This window comes from Diabrotica virgifera, chromosome 2 (assembly GCF_917563875.1).
Source record: "Diabrotica virgifera virgifera chromosome 2, PGI_DIABVI_V3a".
Taxonomy (NCBI): domain Eukaryota; kingdom Metazoa; phylum Arthropoda; class Insecta; order Coleoptera; family Chrysomelidae; genus Diabrotica; species Diabrotica virgifera.
The window spans coordinates 236480760-236498780 of NC_065444.1; the positions used below are offsets into that span (position 1 = coordinate 236480760).

General features: G+C 31.4%; 1 protein-coding gene across 3 annotated transcripts in view; it reads right to left on the minus strand.

Annotated features, from left to right (window-relative positions):
• Window positions 1-1854: 1854 nt before the first annotated feature.
• Window positions 1855-18021, minus strand: part of LOC126880490 (protein ECT2) — a 125074-nt gene continuing 108907 nt past the window's right edge. For 2 of the 3 annotated variants that reach the window (XM_050644367.1, XM_050644369.1), the window contains one exon: window positions 1855-9086. In XM_050644367.1, coding sequence (XP_050500324.1) covers window positions 8970-9086 — 117 coding nt within the window. In that variant the 3' untranslated portion in view covers window positions 1855-8969. Of the gene's footprint in view, window positions 9087-15484; window positions 15571-18021 lie in introns of those variants that run through there. The other variant, XM_050644368.1, reaches the window with a different exon arrangement.

Genomic DNA, 18021 nt, shown 5'->3' on the forward strand with positions numbered 1-18021 from the left:
GTAGAAGATCAGTGGGCCGTCCCAGAAAGAGATGGAAGGATGATGAAAAGTCGAAGTTACTTGAATTAGTAAAGGCTGCTTGTAGATTTATTTGCATATTTGGAACAACGATGTAAACAATTTTATTTAAAAAAAAACTTTAAATTTTTTAAACTGTTTATTTATTTTTAATTTTGTTTCACTTTAAAATTCACAAATCCAAGGAGTGAGAGAAAAATGTAATATGTACCTTTTTTTACACTTCTTAAAAAATTTTTAATTCCGGCTCGCGAAAAATTTCAAGTTTTTAAAAATGGCTCAGACTATGAAGGAGCTTGGCCACCCCTGGACTATAGCAAGTTGAAATTTTTTTTACATATAGAAGAATACTTACTGCTCCTTTCATTTGCAATTTGCAAAGGAATTTTTTTTATATCAAATTAATTTTTGATGCTACGCGCAGGACAGCGGATACGTTTGCTCTGATTGGGCATTCCAATGACCTTTGATAATAAGTGATAAATTTTAATTTTTAGTACATTTTGATTTAAATAAATTTAATTGCAAAATAAAAACATATGTCCTTTGAAATAATACTTTTTTTAGCAAAAACTTTCTTTGTTCATATATTTTAACTTAGAGAATACAAGTTTATTATTTTTAAACATATGCAATTGTTTAAGCAATATTTCACAAACAATAATCAAATTAGTGTAATTTTTGTGGAATTAAAATACAACAAAATGTAGAGTAAGAAAATAATACCTATATTAGATAAAGGTTGATAAAAATTTTTTACAGGTCATTGAAATGCCCAAGCAGAGCAACGTATCCGCTGTCCTGCGTGTAGCACCAAAAATTAATATTTATTTAAAAAAATTCCTGACGCCGTGGTAGTTAACCGATTTTAATTTTGCAAATTGCAAATAAAAGGAACAGTATTCCTCTATATGTAAAAAAATTAACTTGCTATCTGCTTTATTTCCAGTCCTGCAACAGTTTGAAAAAATGCATTTTTTTGCGAAAGCTGGACTGCAAAATCTATTAAACCGATCTTAATGAAATTTACAGTATTGTTTTACTGTTTCATAAAGTTTTTCTGGGTGAAATATGAAGGTCCTAAGTGTAGCATAAATGGTTGAAAACCGTAAAATGCGAATACTTGTTTTTTATGGTTTTTTTTCGCAATTATTGCTATTTTGCAACAAGGGTGACAATTTTTAAAATTTTCAACCAATCCTATATTGTAGGAAATTTAATTACGTAACTTTTATGTCGGTGCAACTTTTCTCGGAAATGAATACTTTTAAACTTATAAATAAAGAACGAAGAAAAAAATCGAATTTTTCTTTAATTTTTTGACATTTTGATTATTTAAACAATGTTCCGGACCTTTTTGAGTGGGAGAACTCAATCATTATTATATGAGTTAAATCCAAGCAATTTCTGCAAAAAAATATGAGTTACCTCTCAACGTCCATCCAAACCATTCACAGAGATTGCGTAGCCACGAGATTTAAGGTCTTCCTCCGGTTCTTTTCCCTGATTTTGCCCTGCATTATATTCCTTAATATGTATTTCGTATTTTTCACCTCTAATAATGTGTCCCAAGTATTTCCAACCTGATTTTTATGGAATTTAAAACTATGCATTGTTTTCCTAGTTGTTCGAGAACTTGTGCGTTTGTTTTGCGGTCCATCCATGATATTTTCAGAAAACTTCGGTTTAATAACATCACATTTCGAATCGACAGGTTTTTAATATTGGATTGTTTCGGTGTCGATTCCTCAACCCCATACATAATTTGTCGTGTGATCAGTTAATTCCTGTAATAAAAGGAGAAAACAAGGAAGGAATTTAAGCAAACTACATAAAAACGATAAAATCGGAATAATTTATATTTGATCATTGTATAATTTTTAATTGCAAATGAAACCAATGAGTGCGGCAGCGAATTCAATATATTTTCTCTTTTCAATAATTTAAGGGGTCACCTATAAGGTGTATTAAATAACTGCGTATAAAACTACAAGTTGTAAGTCTAGTAAAACTTGTAAAATTAAAATAAATATCATACATATTTCTAATAGTGGAGTCAATGGAGTTTTCACTTACGGAAAAAATCAAACAAGATAGACCTTAGAAACAAGATAATTTCATTACGAAATGTATAATAAACAACATATCAAAAAGTTCTACTTTAAAAGTGAGTGCTTAATTTGTTATTTACAAATGAACTGCCAAATTAGTTGTTTTTTTAAATACCTACGAAATTATACATTTTAGAAAAAAACTGATCTGACCATTGAAAAATTCAGAAAAGTTTACATAAAAACATATACCGACTGGGCAAATTTTCATGGTTGATATTGACCTTACGCGAGAGGGAGTGAAAAACAGCTACTTTAAAAAGAGGTAGGTATATTAGGTCCGCCTAATATTGTCCAAAAATTCATTAGTGGAAGTACCTAGAGAGGAGAGGTTTGACATTGTTGCCAAACTTATTGTTTTTACTTGACCTGTTGCATGTCGTCTTTTCAGCATTTGAACAATGTTCTATGACAATCAAATTTGGGCGAATTGATTTAAATGATAGCTCACTATTTTTATTGGGAATATGCCACAATTGTACTTTAAAATAAGCTTACTTTAATATTGTTTTCACCCAATTTTGGAAAAATGTGAAAACTTTGAATTATCCACGTCCGTCTGTCTGTCTGCCCGTAAACACAACTCCTCCGTCATTATACCAGGTAGAATGACAAATGAGGTGTCGAATGAAAGCTTATAATTAAAGGACGATACTAAAGGTGAGAAATTTGACCTAGGCTGTCTGTCCATCCGACCGCGAATATAACTCATCCGTCATTATACCAGGTAGAATGACACATGAGGTGTTAAAAATGAAAGGCTTATAATCCAAGGATGTTAATAAATTTAGGAATTTTAGCTAGTACTTCCGGTTTTAAAAATGCAACCGGAATTACTGTTTTGAACTCACCGGAATAGTACAAGCAATATATTATTCGATGCGCCTTAGCAAGACGAGAACAAATATATACTCCGGTTTCATGACTGTCTGTCCGTCCGTCCGCGAATATCCTTCGTTTAGAATGACAAGTGAGGTGTCGAATGAAAGCTTAAGTATAACACGAAGATGGTATTAAAGCTGACAAATTTGACCTCGGACTTCCGGTTTTAGAGTTGAAACCGGAAGTACCGTTTTAAAGTCACCGAAACAGTATAAGCGATTTAATATTTGACGTACCTGAGCAAGATAAGAACAAACCTATACTTTTAGTGTTTAAATCATTTCCGGGTAAAAAAGTTCTAACCGGAAGTGCCATATTATAGTCGCAGAAATTATACATATACATGTAACATATCAATCGAAGCGTATTGAAATGTCAAGCTTGAATCTTTAGTTCCGGTTTTATCTTTGTATTTAATCTTATATCAATCGAAGAAAAGCTATAACTTTGCGTTGATTTCAAATATCGACTTGTTCTACTTTCGATCACTTTGGGTGAAAACCTAGGACTAACGAAGTCCAATTACTTCTTTTGATTTTCACTTCGGAAATCGTTTTATATGAATAAAATTTATTAATATTTTGTATTTTCGGAACGGTTTCCGAAGTGAAAATCTAAACATCAAAATAAACTTATTTTAAATTCAAATTGTGCCTTATTCCCAATAGTTTACTATTCGACTGTCGAACGTTTTTAGACGGTGCGCGGTGGCACATTTATTTCCATGTATAGCAAAATCTGCTGATTGCTCTTAGCCGAGCCGATCGCTCTATGCCGATTCAGTGCGTGGCCTGCTTTAAGATGCCACAAGAAAAGTTTCAGAAAAATATTAATTGGCAACGTTGTGTACATATATCATTCACAGGTGTCAGGTGGGTGTGGTCACAGCCGAACTTGTGTCTATTTTAGTCCATGTGGTGAGCCCGTTCCAGTCTGAAAACATTTCTGATTCGGTTTCTTTGTGCACCCTTTGAACATCACCTTTTTTGACCCGAGCATACTTTTTTAGGTGTTTTAGGATCATTATAAACAAGAAAGGTATCTTGTGATTTTTCTGAAAAATTGATAGTTTTCGAGTTGTAGGGGATTTAAAATATAAAAAAATGAGAAAATGCGCATTTTCAAGGCTTAAAAACTCAATCAACTTAGTATTATTCAGGTTGCCAAGTACTTTAATTATTGTAGTTTAAACATTCATTTTCAAGATTCTGCAGACTGATCGGATCTAACTTAAATTTACACCGTTGTTATTTAATTGTTAATTATGCGTGTCCATCCGATTTTTTCGCCAGTGCGGCGTGCACTATTTTCAAAAATATTCTGTTTCCCTCCAAAATATATATTTTTTAGATTCTTTGGAACATCCTAAATAAAATAGGTTTCTTGTCATTTTTCCCAAAAGTTAATACAGTGGAACCCTGTTAACTCGGATTAGTCGGGACCGCGGCCGATCCGGGTTATCGAAAATTCGGGTTAGAGAAAATGGTAAAAATTATTAAAATATGGTATGCTTACAGATAAACTCCGTTATAATTGGCACACAGACACTTGTAAACCACGTTCGCGTTCCACACATACAAAGCGTCGTCGAGAGTCTCATTTTTGCACCGATTGTCCAAACTGTCTTTTGTTATCATTTTGAAACAAAAACAACATTTTATGTTTTATTGCCATTACGTAGACAAAAAATCACGCAAACACAAAATCTGAATATATTTACGAACGATTACAGAACGGAACGAACAATGCGACTTTACTACACACACACAATACCGTCTCGCAACGAGAACGAACTTATGTTATTTAATAAGAGTGAAGACTAAGGCCATTGTTTGAAAAATAATTTTTTAATAGTCTTTTCTAAACAATGCTAGACAGTTTCAAGTAAATAAAGGATTTTACTACAGATGCCTGTTGGTTTCGATAACACGACAAAGAGCGTTGTCTGCCATGCCAGTTATTTTTACTAAGGTATATTATGTATCAAATTACACAAATACGCATTATCTCTCATTGTATAATGTGTTTGACATTGAAAATTGAAACGAATGAACTACACAGGAGTTCGCTAAAGCCACAAATTTTTACGAAGAAAGTTTATTATGATAAATAAAATTAGCCTGAAAAATATAAGATATTATAGTATCCGAACAATATGTTTATAAGGAAAGATAAAAGAAAATATTTTAAGATGTTGAAAAGAAATTGGAAAATCCAGCATAAAGGACATACATTTTTATTGTTGTAATGTTTGTCTGATAAAAATCGGTCCGGGTTAGCCGGACTTCCGGGTTATCGGGGCCGACTTATCGGGGTTCCACTGTAGTTTTAAGGTTATAAGCTATTTAAAATCCGAGAATGCGTATATGTATTCGCATTTTTAGAATTTTAAATCGCTTATAAATTTAAAAACTTTTAACTTTCTCGAAAAATAACAAAAACCATATTTTATTTAGAATGTCCCAAAGAATCTACAAAGCATATTTTTAGGAGGAAAATAGATTTTTGAAATAGAGCGCGCCGCACCGGCAAAAAAATCGGATGGACAAGCATAATTAACAATTAAAAAACGGCGGTTTAAATTAAGGTTAGACCCGATAACTCTTCATGATCTTGAAAATGAATGTTTAAACTACAATTTAACTACTTGGCAACCTCAAAAATACTAATTTAAATATAAGGTGTTAAGCCCTCAATATGCGTATTTTCGCATTTTTCAGAAAACAGCCTATAACTCGAAAATGATCAATTTTTGAGAAAAATCACAATATACCTTTCTTATTTAGAATGACCCAAAAAACTCATATTTTTCGGGCCAGAAAAAGGTTTGTATATGTTTAAAACATTGTTTAAAACAATTTCTGCCCAAAAATTTCGCCAAGCATCCTTCGGATTTGTTTAAAGGAGACATTTTTGAAAGGAATCCACAAAGAAACCGAATCAGAAATTTTTTCAGAAGCTTAAAGTATATTATAGTATTGTTCCGCGTTGACATTCGCTGTTGGGCGTGCATGTACAATGCGAAGGGGAGGACAAGGGGAAATATGATTGATATCTTTGTCTATTCGCTGAAAACGTGATTTTATATCTTTGTTAGATATCGCATTAAATTTTGCTATACCAACCATGAAATTTTACCGAGCCTGTACAGTGATGAGAGCACTAATAACCAGCAAAATAACGCAAAAGATGGAAACATAATACATTGTGAAATATAAAGAGATGAAACTAGTAGAGGTGTAAAATTATCGATAGGAACCTATAAATTTACATTACATACAAAACTGTCACTGTGACAGGATATTTTATAAAATTCTTCTGTCACAGACGTCTAAAGGTGGGAAACTATGTAATGTAATGTTAATTATTAGGTTCCTATCGATAATTTTACACCTCTACTAGTTTCATCTCGTTCTACTTCACAACGTATACAGATTTTTCTAAAGTTAAATCTGTAGCTTCTATAATTTTTTATTTATAACGCTCGGGTCACCCCTCTCACATACATTGGCGCACAGTATGGTAGCGTTCGGCATAGCGCGCAGTTAACTTAATTTAACATACATTTTTCATGAATTGATTAAATTACATTTTACAAATTGAAAATGAAAGAGGAACATTAAAACTATTTTATAGTTGTTATATTAGAAAGAAAAAAATATGTGTATAAGTACAGTGTAGGCGGAAACTGAGACTTAACGAATTTTGTTTAAAAATTATTTAAAAATGTGTTACTATTAATACAATTTTATCTATAAAAATCTAAAACTTACACAAATTACTTTTCAAATATTTTACTAAATGATGTTTAATTAAAAAAATCTCAAAAATTTTATTCAAATGATACAACGACTCAAAAAATGTAATTTTTGAAAACTTCGTAGTGTTACAGAATCACTACCACTTCTAAGAGGATATTACTGATATTACATATTACAATTTTATAAATGTTTTTTAAAGCTTAAGATGTAATATTTAAAATGCACTAAAAAAATGATTACTAAATTACTAAAAAGTAAATTATTTCACTTTGAAAATGAAATAAATTTCTTTTTGAGAAAATAAGAAAAATCAATAAAAAATCTAATGAGAAAACAGAAATATCAATTACAAAAAAAGTTTATACAAAGTCTTAATTTTTTTTCTCTGTACAATTTACCTAAAATACATTTAATAACAAGCTTGAAAAATAATAAATGCTAAAAAAATTTTTTTGAGCTCTTATACAATATGTCTGCGTAACTTGGAACCTATGATGAACTTTTTTATTATCAATTCTACGAAAAAAATTCTTATAAAATGCTCTCCACATAGTCTAAAATCTAAGATGCAACCATATCAACACATCAAATTTTATCAATTTTATAAGAGGTGTGTCAAAAATATGAATTTCGCTTAAGAGTAAAGTACCTCTATATTTCACAAAATTGAAAAATGTTATCATAGAAAGCTGTTCGGAATTAAAAACTATGTTTCAATATAATTTAATTATATCCTTCTAATTGAAATACTGTGAAACTATTAAGGTACTTTACTCTTAAGCGAAATTCATATTTTTTTAACATACCTCGTATAAAATTAACAAAATTTGATATATTATGATTGCATCTTAGTTTTTAGACCATGCAGAGCTTTTAAATAATAACTTTTTTTTAATAACTTTAATAATAAAATAGTTATCATAATTATTGTAATAAAATGATGTTGGGTAAAATATAATACATATCAGTAATTTGAGAAAAATTTTTCATTTTTTTTTTCAGTTAGAAGGATGTAATTGCATAAATTAGAACATATTTTTTAATTCCAAACAACTTTTCATAATAAAATTTTTCGATATTCTGGAATATAAAGGTACTTTACTCTTGAGCAAAATTATAATATTTTTGACATACGTCCTATAAAATTGATAAAAGTTTATACCTGATGGTTGACTCTTAGATTTGAGACCATGCAGAATATTTTATGAAGAATAACTTTTTTCGTAGAGTTGATAATAAAAATTTTTCCTATATTATGATTCCAAGTTACGCAGACATTCTGTATTGGGACCGTGCAAGTTCGGAAAAGCGACACCTGGTTTCATAGCTCAGCAACATTTTTCGCACTTTTAATTATATTGGCCAATTATTATTAGTACTGGTTCCTGGATAGTTGTCAAGGCCATAGCCCAAAAAAAAAATTATAAGAAGAAAAAGTAAGATGAGGTTATGTTATTAAAAGGTAAACGATTGTATGCAGTAAATAAAATTAGTTATTAAAATGCAGTACTGCAAGCAAAATACAATTAATTGTGGAGCAACATATAATTTTTCTTCTTCAATGACAGTAGGTATGAAATATACGTCAATTTGACAATTTCAATTGACAATATGAATTATTTAAGAAAGTTGTAAAATTTCTCCGCTATTCGCGCACGATCTTTTCTCGTATCCCCTCCAAGTACTTGCACACCAAAAATAGTATAAGGACTCAAAAAATGTTTTTTTTTAATTTTCAAATTGTAATGTCAGCTTCGGATTCAGCATAATCAAAAACAAATAAAAACATTTTTGATCAAAGTAAAATGATGAATTTATCGATATTTTTACAATTATTTATACAAAACAACTTTTATTGTTTAAACAATTAACAAACAACTAGCGTCTAAATCTGTGAGTAGAACTTCTTACTATAACATACAGAATTTATAAACTAACAACAAAGTTTTTAGAAAAATATAAGCTTGTTTGATTTTTTTCATTATTTCATTTGACTACATTGACCCCTCTATAAATAAAATGCGAAATGAACTGCAAATTTATAAAATTTACAACTTTTTTTTCTTTAATATATTAGGTAGCTAATTACAATGCTTGGCTAAAATAAACGATAAAAATAGACTCTTATAGATTAAAATTTATATACAAATATAATAGACTTCATAAAATAAAATAATAAAACTTATGAAATAAAATGTTATAACCTCTTCAAGGCGTTTGACCCTAACGAGGAAGACTTCATTTTTCGTGTTGGTTGTACGGACATTGGAGCTACCGGTTGAGATTCATTGGAATTTTCAGCGTTGCCTAATTCCTGAAACATCATATAAGAATACAATAGAAATAATATGCTTTACTGTCCTTGAAAATTGTACAATTTTATAGACAAAGCTTTAAAACAGTCGAAAAACAAAACAATAACAAATAAAATTTTAAAATTAAATAAATCGTCAGTTTAAATTAAAAAAAAAAAATAAACAAGTAAAACAAAACAATATATTGCAAAATTTAAATAAATTGCAAATAATCAACCTTACGAAAGAATAAGTTTAATAAGTTAAGCTGCTACATATGATACCCAAATACATATACAGGGTGATTGATTAGTGTGAGGAAGCTCAGTAGATCTGTTATAGTAAAAATTACAAAAAAAGTTATTGACAAACATTGTAGGCAGCTTTAAACTCCACATTTTAAAATTAGTTACAATCTTACCATCTAAGATGGTGGCAGACCAAACTTATGTTTTTTTAAATGGAACACCCTGTATTTTATTTTAAATTTGAAATCTGCTTCACTTCCACACTACAACAATGTAAAGTTTTATTGTTGTTATACCGGGTATTTAAAAAGTTATAACCATTATTACCTGAAAATCGTATCAAGTTTAACTCCCTGCATAATTAAAAAGGAGTATAGGAACATTCATCTATTGCAACCATAGTTTTTTAATAATTGTTAAAAATTATAAAACATATTCGTTTTCATAATATTCGTTAAATCAAATAGAGGGTAAGTCAAAATGCAAGTTCATTATTTTTTTGGTAATTTTAAATAGAACACCCTGTATTTTATATTACTATCGAAAAGTACTAATATCGTACTTCAAATTTTATGAAGTACTCCCTATACCTAAAGTTATCAGTTTTCTAGATATTTTTATTTTTCCATTAAAGTATTAATTTGGTAGATATTTTAACGTTTACCAATAATTATTGTGAGTTGGCCATGAGTGATTTGTCAGAAACTGACAGTTTGATATTATTGTTTATTAATCCAGTAACGAAATAACGACACAGAAAAGAAAACAATTTATTTCAAATAAAATTTATAAAAAATAACCGACGGAAAATTAAAAAAAAAACAACACATAGAAAAATAAAAAACAACAGTAATTTTAACTTATCTTACTTAAGTGTTCAAAATGACCTCCCAAAACATCTATGCATACTTGAAAGCGGTCATTTAAATAGTTGCTTACATTACTAAGCATTTGTAAAGAAATATTTTGAAATGCAATTCGGATTCTATTTTTCATATCATCCCTCGTTGTTGGAGGTATTTTATATACTTCGTTCTTAACGTAACCCCGAAAAAATAATTAAGTTCACCACGTACTAATTCGTTGTGGTGCGCAGGAGCACCGTCATGTAGAAACCACATTTGTTCACGTATATTAAGTGGAACCTCTTCTAATAATATCGGTAACAGACTTACGATAAAATCTAAATAAATCTCACCATTTAAGTTATCTTCAAAAAAATATGGTCCTACTACATGGTTACCAACGATAACTCCCCACACATTTAGAGACCATCTTGTTTGACTATGTGTTACTATGTGGTATGGATTACTTGTTGAATAGTAGTGAAAGTTATGCCTATTAACAGAACCGTTTCGATGGAATGTAGCTTCATCACCAAATAGGACATAATCAAAAAAATCTCTCTGCTCATTCATTTTTTCTAAGGCCCGTTCACAAAATACTATTCGTTTCTGAAAATCATCATTATTTAATTCTTGGTGCTTTTGAATATAATAAGGGTGCATCTTGTTTTAGATAGAATGTTTTGAACAGAGTAGCAACTAAGTTCTTGTTCATTGGAAATACTCCTTATACTTGTGTGTGGGTTTTCTGTAACTGCCATCAACACACTCATTTTGTTTTCCTCTGTCATACTAGTTTTTGTTCGTTCATGTTTTTCATAATTCACTGAACCAGTGCGGTTAAATCGATCTTTCAATTTTTTTAAATGTATCTTGTCTAGGTTGAGGTCTTAATAAATTCTAGCTGATAGTAATGAATTTTTATTGCATTCTCCCAAAATCCAGATCTATCTACCATTTCATCAGTAGTAAAATTCATTATTGCTAATTTAAATTGAATTAATTACTGAATTACTAAATAATAATTATTGCTAATTTACAGTGTACCCCAATACTGAATTAATAAACAATAATGTCAAACTGCCAGTTTCTGACAAATCAATCATGGCCAACTCACAATAATTATTGGTAAACGTTAAAATATCTACCAAATTAATACTTTGATGGAAAAATAAAAATATCTAGAAAACTGATAACTTTAGGTATAGGGAGTAATTCATAAAATTTGAAGTACGATATTATTACTTTTCGATAGTAATATAAAATACAGGGTGTTCTTTTTAAAATTACCAAGAAAATAATGTACTTGCATTTTGACTTACCCTGTATTTGATTTAACGAATATTATGAAAACGAATATGTTTTACAATTTTTAACAATTATTAAAAAATTATGGTTGCAATAGACCAATGTTCCTATACGCTGTGAGCTCGTACGTAGAGGGGATATTTATAAATTCGCGAGCGCCAGTAGTGGCAAGTCTGTAAACGTTTACCGGAAATTTGACATAAATGGCAAAGTGATTAATTTAAAATTAAAATTAAAAACATTAATTATAAAAAATATTAGTTGGTCAAAGCTGTGGTATATATTTTTACCTTAAATATACTTACGTTTTAAATACTGAATTTACGTTTTTTAATGTTCCGTAATATGTAATTATAAATTAATCTATTAATCTTACCGCCATCTACACGATAATTGTGAATTTAATTACTTTTTAGCGTTGTAAATATTAAGCGATAACAATTAAATAATAAATTTAAAAATTACCGGTGATAGTTGAATTCGTAATCCGCCAGGAGCGACACCAGCGAAGCTCAGAGCGTATACTCATTATTAATTATACAGGGAGTTAAACTTAATACGATTTTCAGGTAATATTGGTTATAACTTTTTAAATACCCGGTATAATAAAATAAAACTTTACATTGTTGTGATGTGGAAGTGAAGCAGATTTCAAATTTAAAATAAAATACAGGGTGTTCCATTTAAAAAAACATAAGTTTGGTCTGCCACCATCTTATGGAACACCCTGTAAGATTTTAACTAATTTTAAAATGTGGAGTTTAAAGCTGCCTACAATTTTTGTCAATAACTTTTTTTTGTAATTTTTACTATAACAGATCTACTGAGCTTCCTCACACTAATCAATCACCCTGTAGATAAAACTACTATGTACTTTTATGTAAGAGTACATCAATTCCTTAGTTATTAAGAAATTCTTCTACTGAATAATATGGTCTTTCAGATAGACAGGCTTTTGTCATTTTACGGAACTCGGGGAAATATGTTGCAGATTTAAGTTGCAGAGGGAGATGGTTGTACAGTTTTTTTGCAGAATATAATATAGATTTCTTTACTAACTCGGTGGATGGGACCGGTAAATATACGTCAAAGGAAGAATTTCTGGTAGAACAGTCATGATTAGGTCTTGCTGGAAAGACAAGTAGATGTTAAATGTAGTGTGATAGTAAATAACTGAGAATATATCTTCTTTTGTCCTTTAATTCGTCCAATTTTGAACATAGGCTTCCCCCAGTTTCATCCATTCGCTTCTGTTTCCAGTGTGTTCCTCCTATCTTTCTAATGTGATTTCCCCATCATATCTGGGGTCGTCCTCTTGCTCTCTTTCCTGTCCATGGTCTCCATTATTGTATCGTGGTATTCCACCTATCGTCCGTTTGTCTGAAGTTATGACCTGTGAAACTACATTTTAGCCTGGCCATATGTTGTCCTGCGTCTTTGACTTTTGTTTTATTTCTTATTCAGTTGATTATCTTTTTGTCTTTTAATTTTACTCCTAACATTGCTCTCTCCATGGCTCTTTGTGTCTTCATATTGTATCCATGTTTGCTTTGGTCAAGGCATGTGAGAATGGGTGTATGCACTGGTTGAACACTCTTGTTTTTAAGTATTGTTGTATTTTTATAGAGAATATATAGAAAGTAGTTTATTGATAGTTAAAATAACTCCAGACACCTTAGGTACGTTATCCTAAATTGTATGTTATAATAAATTTAGGATGTTGGTTAAAAAAATTCAATAGAATACTTCATAAATGTAAACATTAAAACAATCAAATAAAGAAGTTGTAAACGCCACCAAAGTATATCAGCCTTAAATTAAGTTGTGCAGAAGAGAACATTGTGCAGAAGTCAGGTAGGTATAGTAAATGAAAGATTAATGCGTTTTTTAGTAACAAATAGGTATGCAAGGATAGTACAATTAAAATTAACAATACTGATTAAATATCTGCATAATAATTTAGTATATCAAAAATAAAACACAATGTCATAATGGGTTTGTTCTAGCATTTAGGTTTGTATGGTTTGACACCAGATTATATTCTACTGCTTTACTGCGTATGTTCAATCCACAAACTGGTGACAAACTATTTTTTGCTATACTTTGTTTCACGTTAAGAATAGAACGTTACGCTTACGGAGACCAGTGTTGCCAAACCTCTCGCGCACGGGTGGATATTCGACTGCCGATATACGATTCATTCTAGTCAGTACGGCGTGGCATCGGCGCGCTTCTATCGTCCATAATAAATACACGCGGCTATTTCCGCAATAATCTATTCTTAACGTGAAACGCTCTATAGAATGCTTTTTTATCGGAGTAAATACCAACGTCAAATTGTTTGTTTTTATTCATAATTTTGAGGTTAGATTAGAAATACATTTTTCTTATAAGTATCCAAATTTAAAAGAATTGTACTAAATATTGAAAATTAATATCACTTTCATTTAAAATTTGTAAACGTCAAATAAATAATTCCACTGCGAAAGTCTCAAACTGAATATCTGAACAAAATCTGTAAACTTTTTTAACCGTTTTAAGCCAGTTTCCAAATAAAAATTTACTTTCGTTAGAACGCTCGACTAGTAGTTTCAAACTTGTAATTTGTGTGCTTGAACCGCTTGAACTGCAAACCGTTTGAAACTGATGCTAGAACAAACCCATTATTACTCACTAAAAACTTAAGTTCTCGTTTTTTTGCAGGTTGATATTTTACGGTGCCTATCATGTTGGCGATCAGCATGGCTATCCTAACTTTGCTTGCAGCTATTCGGAAGAGTCCGGTTGTAGATGTATTGAAACACTATCTAAGGTTTTGAAGCCAATATATTCTTCTTCTCCCTGGTCCACTCTTTCCAAATACCTTATCCTGAAGAAGAATGAGTTGGAACAAGCCATATTTCATTCTTCATAACATGGCCAAGATATCCTAATTTGCGCTCTTTGCGTTAATAATCTCTAATTCCTTGCCCGTTCTACTTAGAACCTCAACATTAGTCACACGATCCACCCATAAAATTCTCCAAATGCGTCTGGAACACCACATCTCGAAGGCGTCGAGTTTCCTCAAGAATTTTCAGAAAGTTTTCAGGCGTTCACTCCGTATAATAACGTAGAAAATACATAGGATCTGATGATAGATATTTTGATATCAAGTGGTAAATCGTGGCTGCTGGAAAGAGACTTCATCGTTACGAGTGGTCCCATTGGCTGTTTATGTTGGTACCAAGGTATGTGTAACTGTTTACCCTGTCAATTTGTTGTTGGTTAACTAAAAGCAGTGTATTTAATATTTCGCGCTTACTGACTACCATGGACTTTGTTTTTTTCGTAATGAGATTAAGTTTATGTTCTCTACTTATACCTGATGTGCACATTATTCTTTGCAAACCATCTAAGCCATCTGCAAAAACTACTGCGTCGTCGGCACATCTAATGTTGTTTAGACGCACTCCGTTGACTAATACGCCTTCCTGTAGTTCTCCCAGTGCTTGCCCGAGGATATATTATTCGGAGTACATATTAAATAACACCGGGGACAGAATTCATCCTTGTCACACTCTATCTATGGATGCCTCTATCAACTGGTCACCCACTTTCACATCCACATATGATTCGTAACCCTCGTTTCACACACTAAGAATGTTGAACGTGCGATGGTTGAAATGCAAGATGACATTCCAATATTGACTCGCGCAGTCATATGTAACCTTTCTTCCTTCACCGAACGTTTCAAGCCATCGCACGTTCAAAATTCTTAGTGTGTGAAACGAGCTTAAGTCTCCTAAGCCCGCTTCTTTCCAGATTGTTATGAGCTATCATGTTTTACTCTATCATGATGAATAATGTGTTCTGCTATTCGCTGAATTTAGTTACCAATAATTGTACTTTCCTTATTTGGTCATACCAAATATTTACCCTTTCCTGTCTAAATATTCACCAAGCTTTGGAAACTAATAACACATCCGAAAGAAGTGTAATGTTTAAAGTAGACGAATCAAACTTACTTTATTAAGAAAATAGACACTTATTTTCAAACTCTATAATTTAAAAGAGTTGAAGAATGAAACTCGCTCAAGACGACCAACAAGTCCTCGTGGTTCCTATACAAATAACGATGAAATATCAAGAATTCTTCAAAAATTATTCTAAACAATATTAAATGACAAGTTTAAAGAGTAAGTAAAATTTACATTTAGTATTATGTTTATAAGGGATTGACCCACAATTGTTGGTGTAATGAAAATTATATTTCTTAATTAACCATTGTAGTTAATCCCATATAAAAATAATACCCAATTAAACATGCCACAAGAAAACAGTTTCAGAACCTTGCTAAAATTTACATATTTATATACATTATTGAAGTTATACTTCTTTAGGCGCGATGGGAGTGAAATTTAATATGCGCCAATTCATCAAAAACCTTGTTCCCCGGCGCAGACGCATTATACCTTTGCTCTGATTGGGTGTTCAAATGACATGACAATAATAATTGTTCAATATGGAGGTTATGATAAACAAATATTGTATATTAGTTTTTATTGTTGTGAGGACACAGACAAAAGTAAGTTTATAATTGTAGTAACTTTTTAAATAGTTTTTAAAAGCAACAGGTACGTACTTAATTGTAAATGTTTCAGTATTGTAATAAAAAATTAAATAGGTGCTTACCTATTTGGAAAATGTATGTACCTACTAGTAGGTAATGTTTTGATTTACATAATTTGATTACCAACAAAATTTCTACCACTCTTCATATAATATACCTATTGTTTTCTTACTCTATGTTTTGTTGTATTTGAATATTTTAATTCCCTTTGTGAACACACACACACACAAAAATCAAACTAATTTGATTAAATTCAGAACTTTCAAACAGTAAAACGTTCAGTTAGCCTACCTTCCCACATGACAAGTACGTGTAAGTGGTCAAGTCGGGTGACGGGTGTGTGTAAGTGGATTTCAAGTCTAAGCACGCGGGTTCGAATCCCAATGCAAGTTTTTATTTTTTTTATTTTTTGTATACATTTTATGATTGTGAATATATTTGTTATATAATTATTTTCAGAAAATGCGTATTTAGTTAAAATTTTTCAGAAATCATTTCTTTCTTTGGTGCATTTTTCAATATGTTTGTGTGTGTTTTATTCTTTTATTTTTGGTATTGTTTTAATAAAAATGTTTGCAAAGTTACCCACATGTCTAAAGAGAAAGGTATTCGATCAGTGCGTCCTCCCAGTCTTGACGTACGGATCAGAAACACTTACCTTAACTAAAGCCTCGGCTACCAAACTAAGAGTCACGCAGAGAAGAATGGAGCGGTCAATGTTAGGAATAACTCTGCGAGACAAAATCAGAAACAAAGAAATCAGGAGAAGAACAAAGGTGACTGACGTCATCGAGAGGATAGCCAGGTTGAAGTGGAGATGGGCAGGACACGTAGCCAGAATGACAGATGGGCGATGGACGAAGAGGTTATTGGAATGGAGGCCAAGAGAAGACAAGAGAAGCGTCGGTCGACCGCCTACAAGATGGACTGACGACTTAAGAAAGGTAAATAAAAACTGGATGAGGGCGGCGCAGGATAGATGGGGTTGGAAACGAGGGGAGGAGGCCTATGTTCAGCAGTGGACTTTTGAGGCTGGATGATGATGATGATGATGTTTGCAAAGTAGTAAGTATTAAAATTAGTTTAATATTTAAATAAAATATAAATAAACTGTTTAGAGTACATATATTAATTTCGTTGGAAACATATAATAGAAGTATAACTTCTTACGTGCGTACAAATTATACACACATTCTTTTTATTTTTATTATCTATGGATACGATTGTAACTTTCGTCGTTGATCAACGCAATCAACGCTTTCGTGTAGTTAGTCAACACCGACTGTGTTGCAAGTCAACACCGACCAGTGAAAGTTGATGTGGAGATACAGATAAGACGCAAAGGAAAGCAAGTAGGACACCAGAAAGTAAAGAGGTGGAAGTTAAAGGATAAGGACTTGGCAAGAGTGTTTAAGAGTAGAGTGTTGAAAGAATGGACTATAACCAGAAACGTTAAAATTAATCAGCGCAGAAAATATCGCAATAGAAATGAAAACTACGTGGGACGAAGGATAGAGATGTTAGAAATTGATGGAAGGAGAGGTAGAGCAAAACCGAGGAGAAGATGGAAGGACTGTGTTGCAGGGGACTTAAGAAAGATTTAGGTGAAGAACACACGATGAACAGAAATAAGTGATGAAGAAGAATAAGGAACATAGCGACCTCTGAAACAGGAAAACTTGAGGAAGAAGAAAAAAGAATCGGCCATTCTTTATAAAAGCAGATTAAACAAATTAATATATTAATGCTATTTTGAAGGGTTAGTTCGCTGAATTAGTACATGATTCAGAGATCTGTAAAGAGAGCTGTTTACCATAGTGAGGGTTTGTATCATCCGAAGGAACAAAATATACGACAACCCCAACGATGAGTTACATAAGCTGAATTCGCTAAATTAGCACTGATTACAGAGATCTGTAAAGTGAGCTGATTATTATTGTGG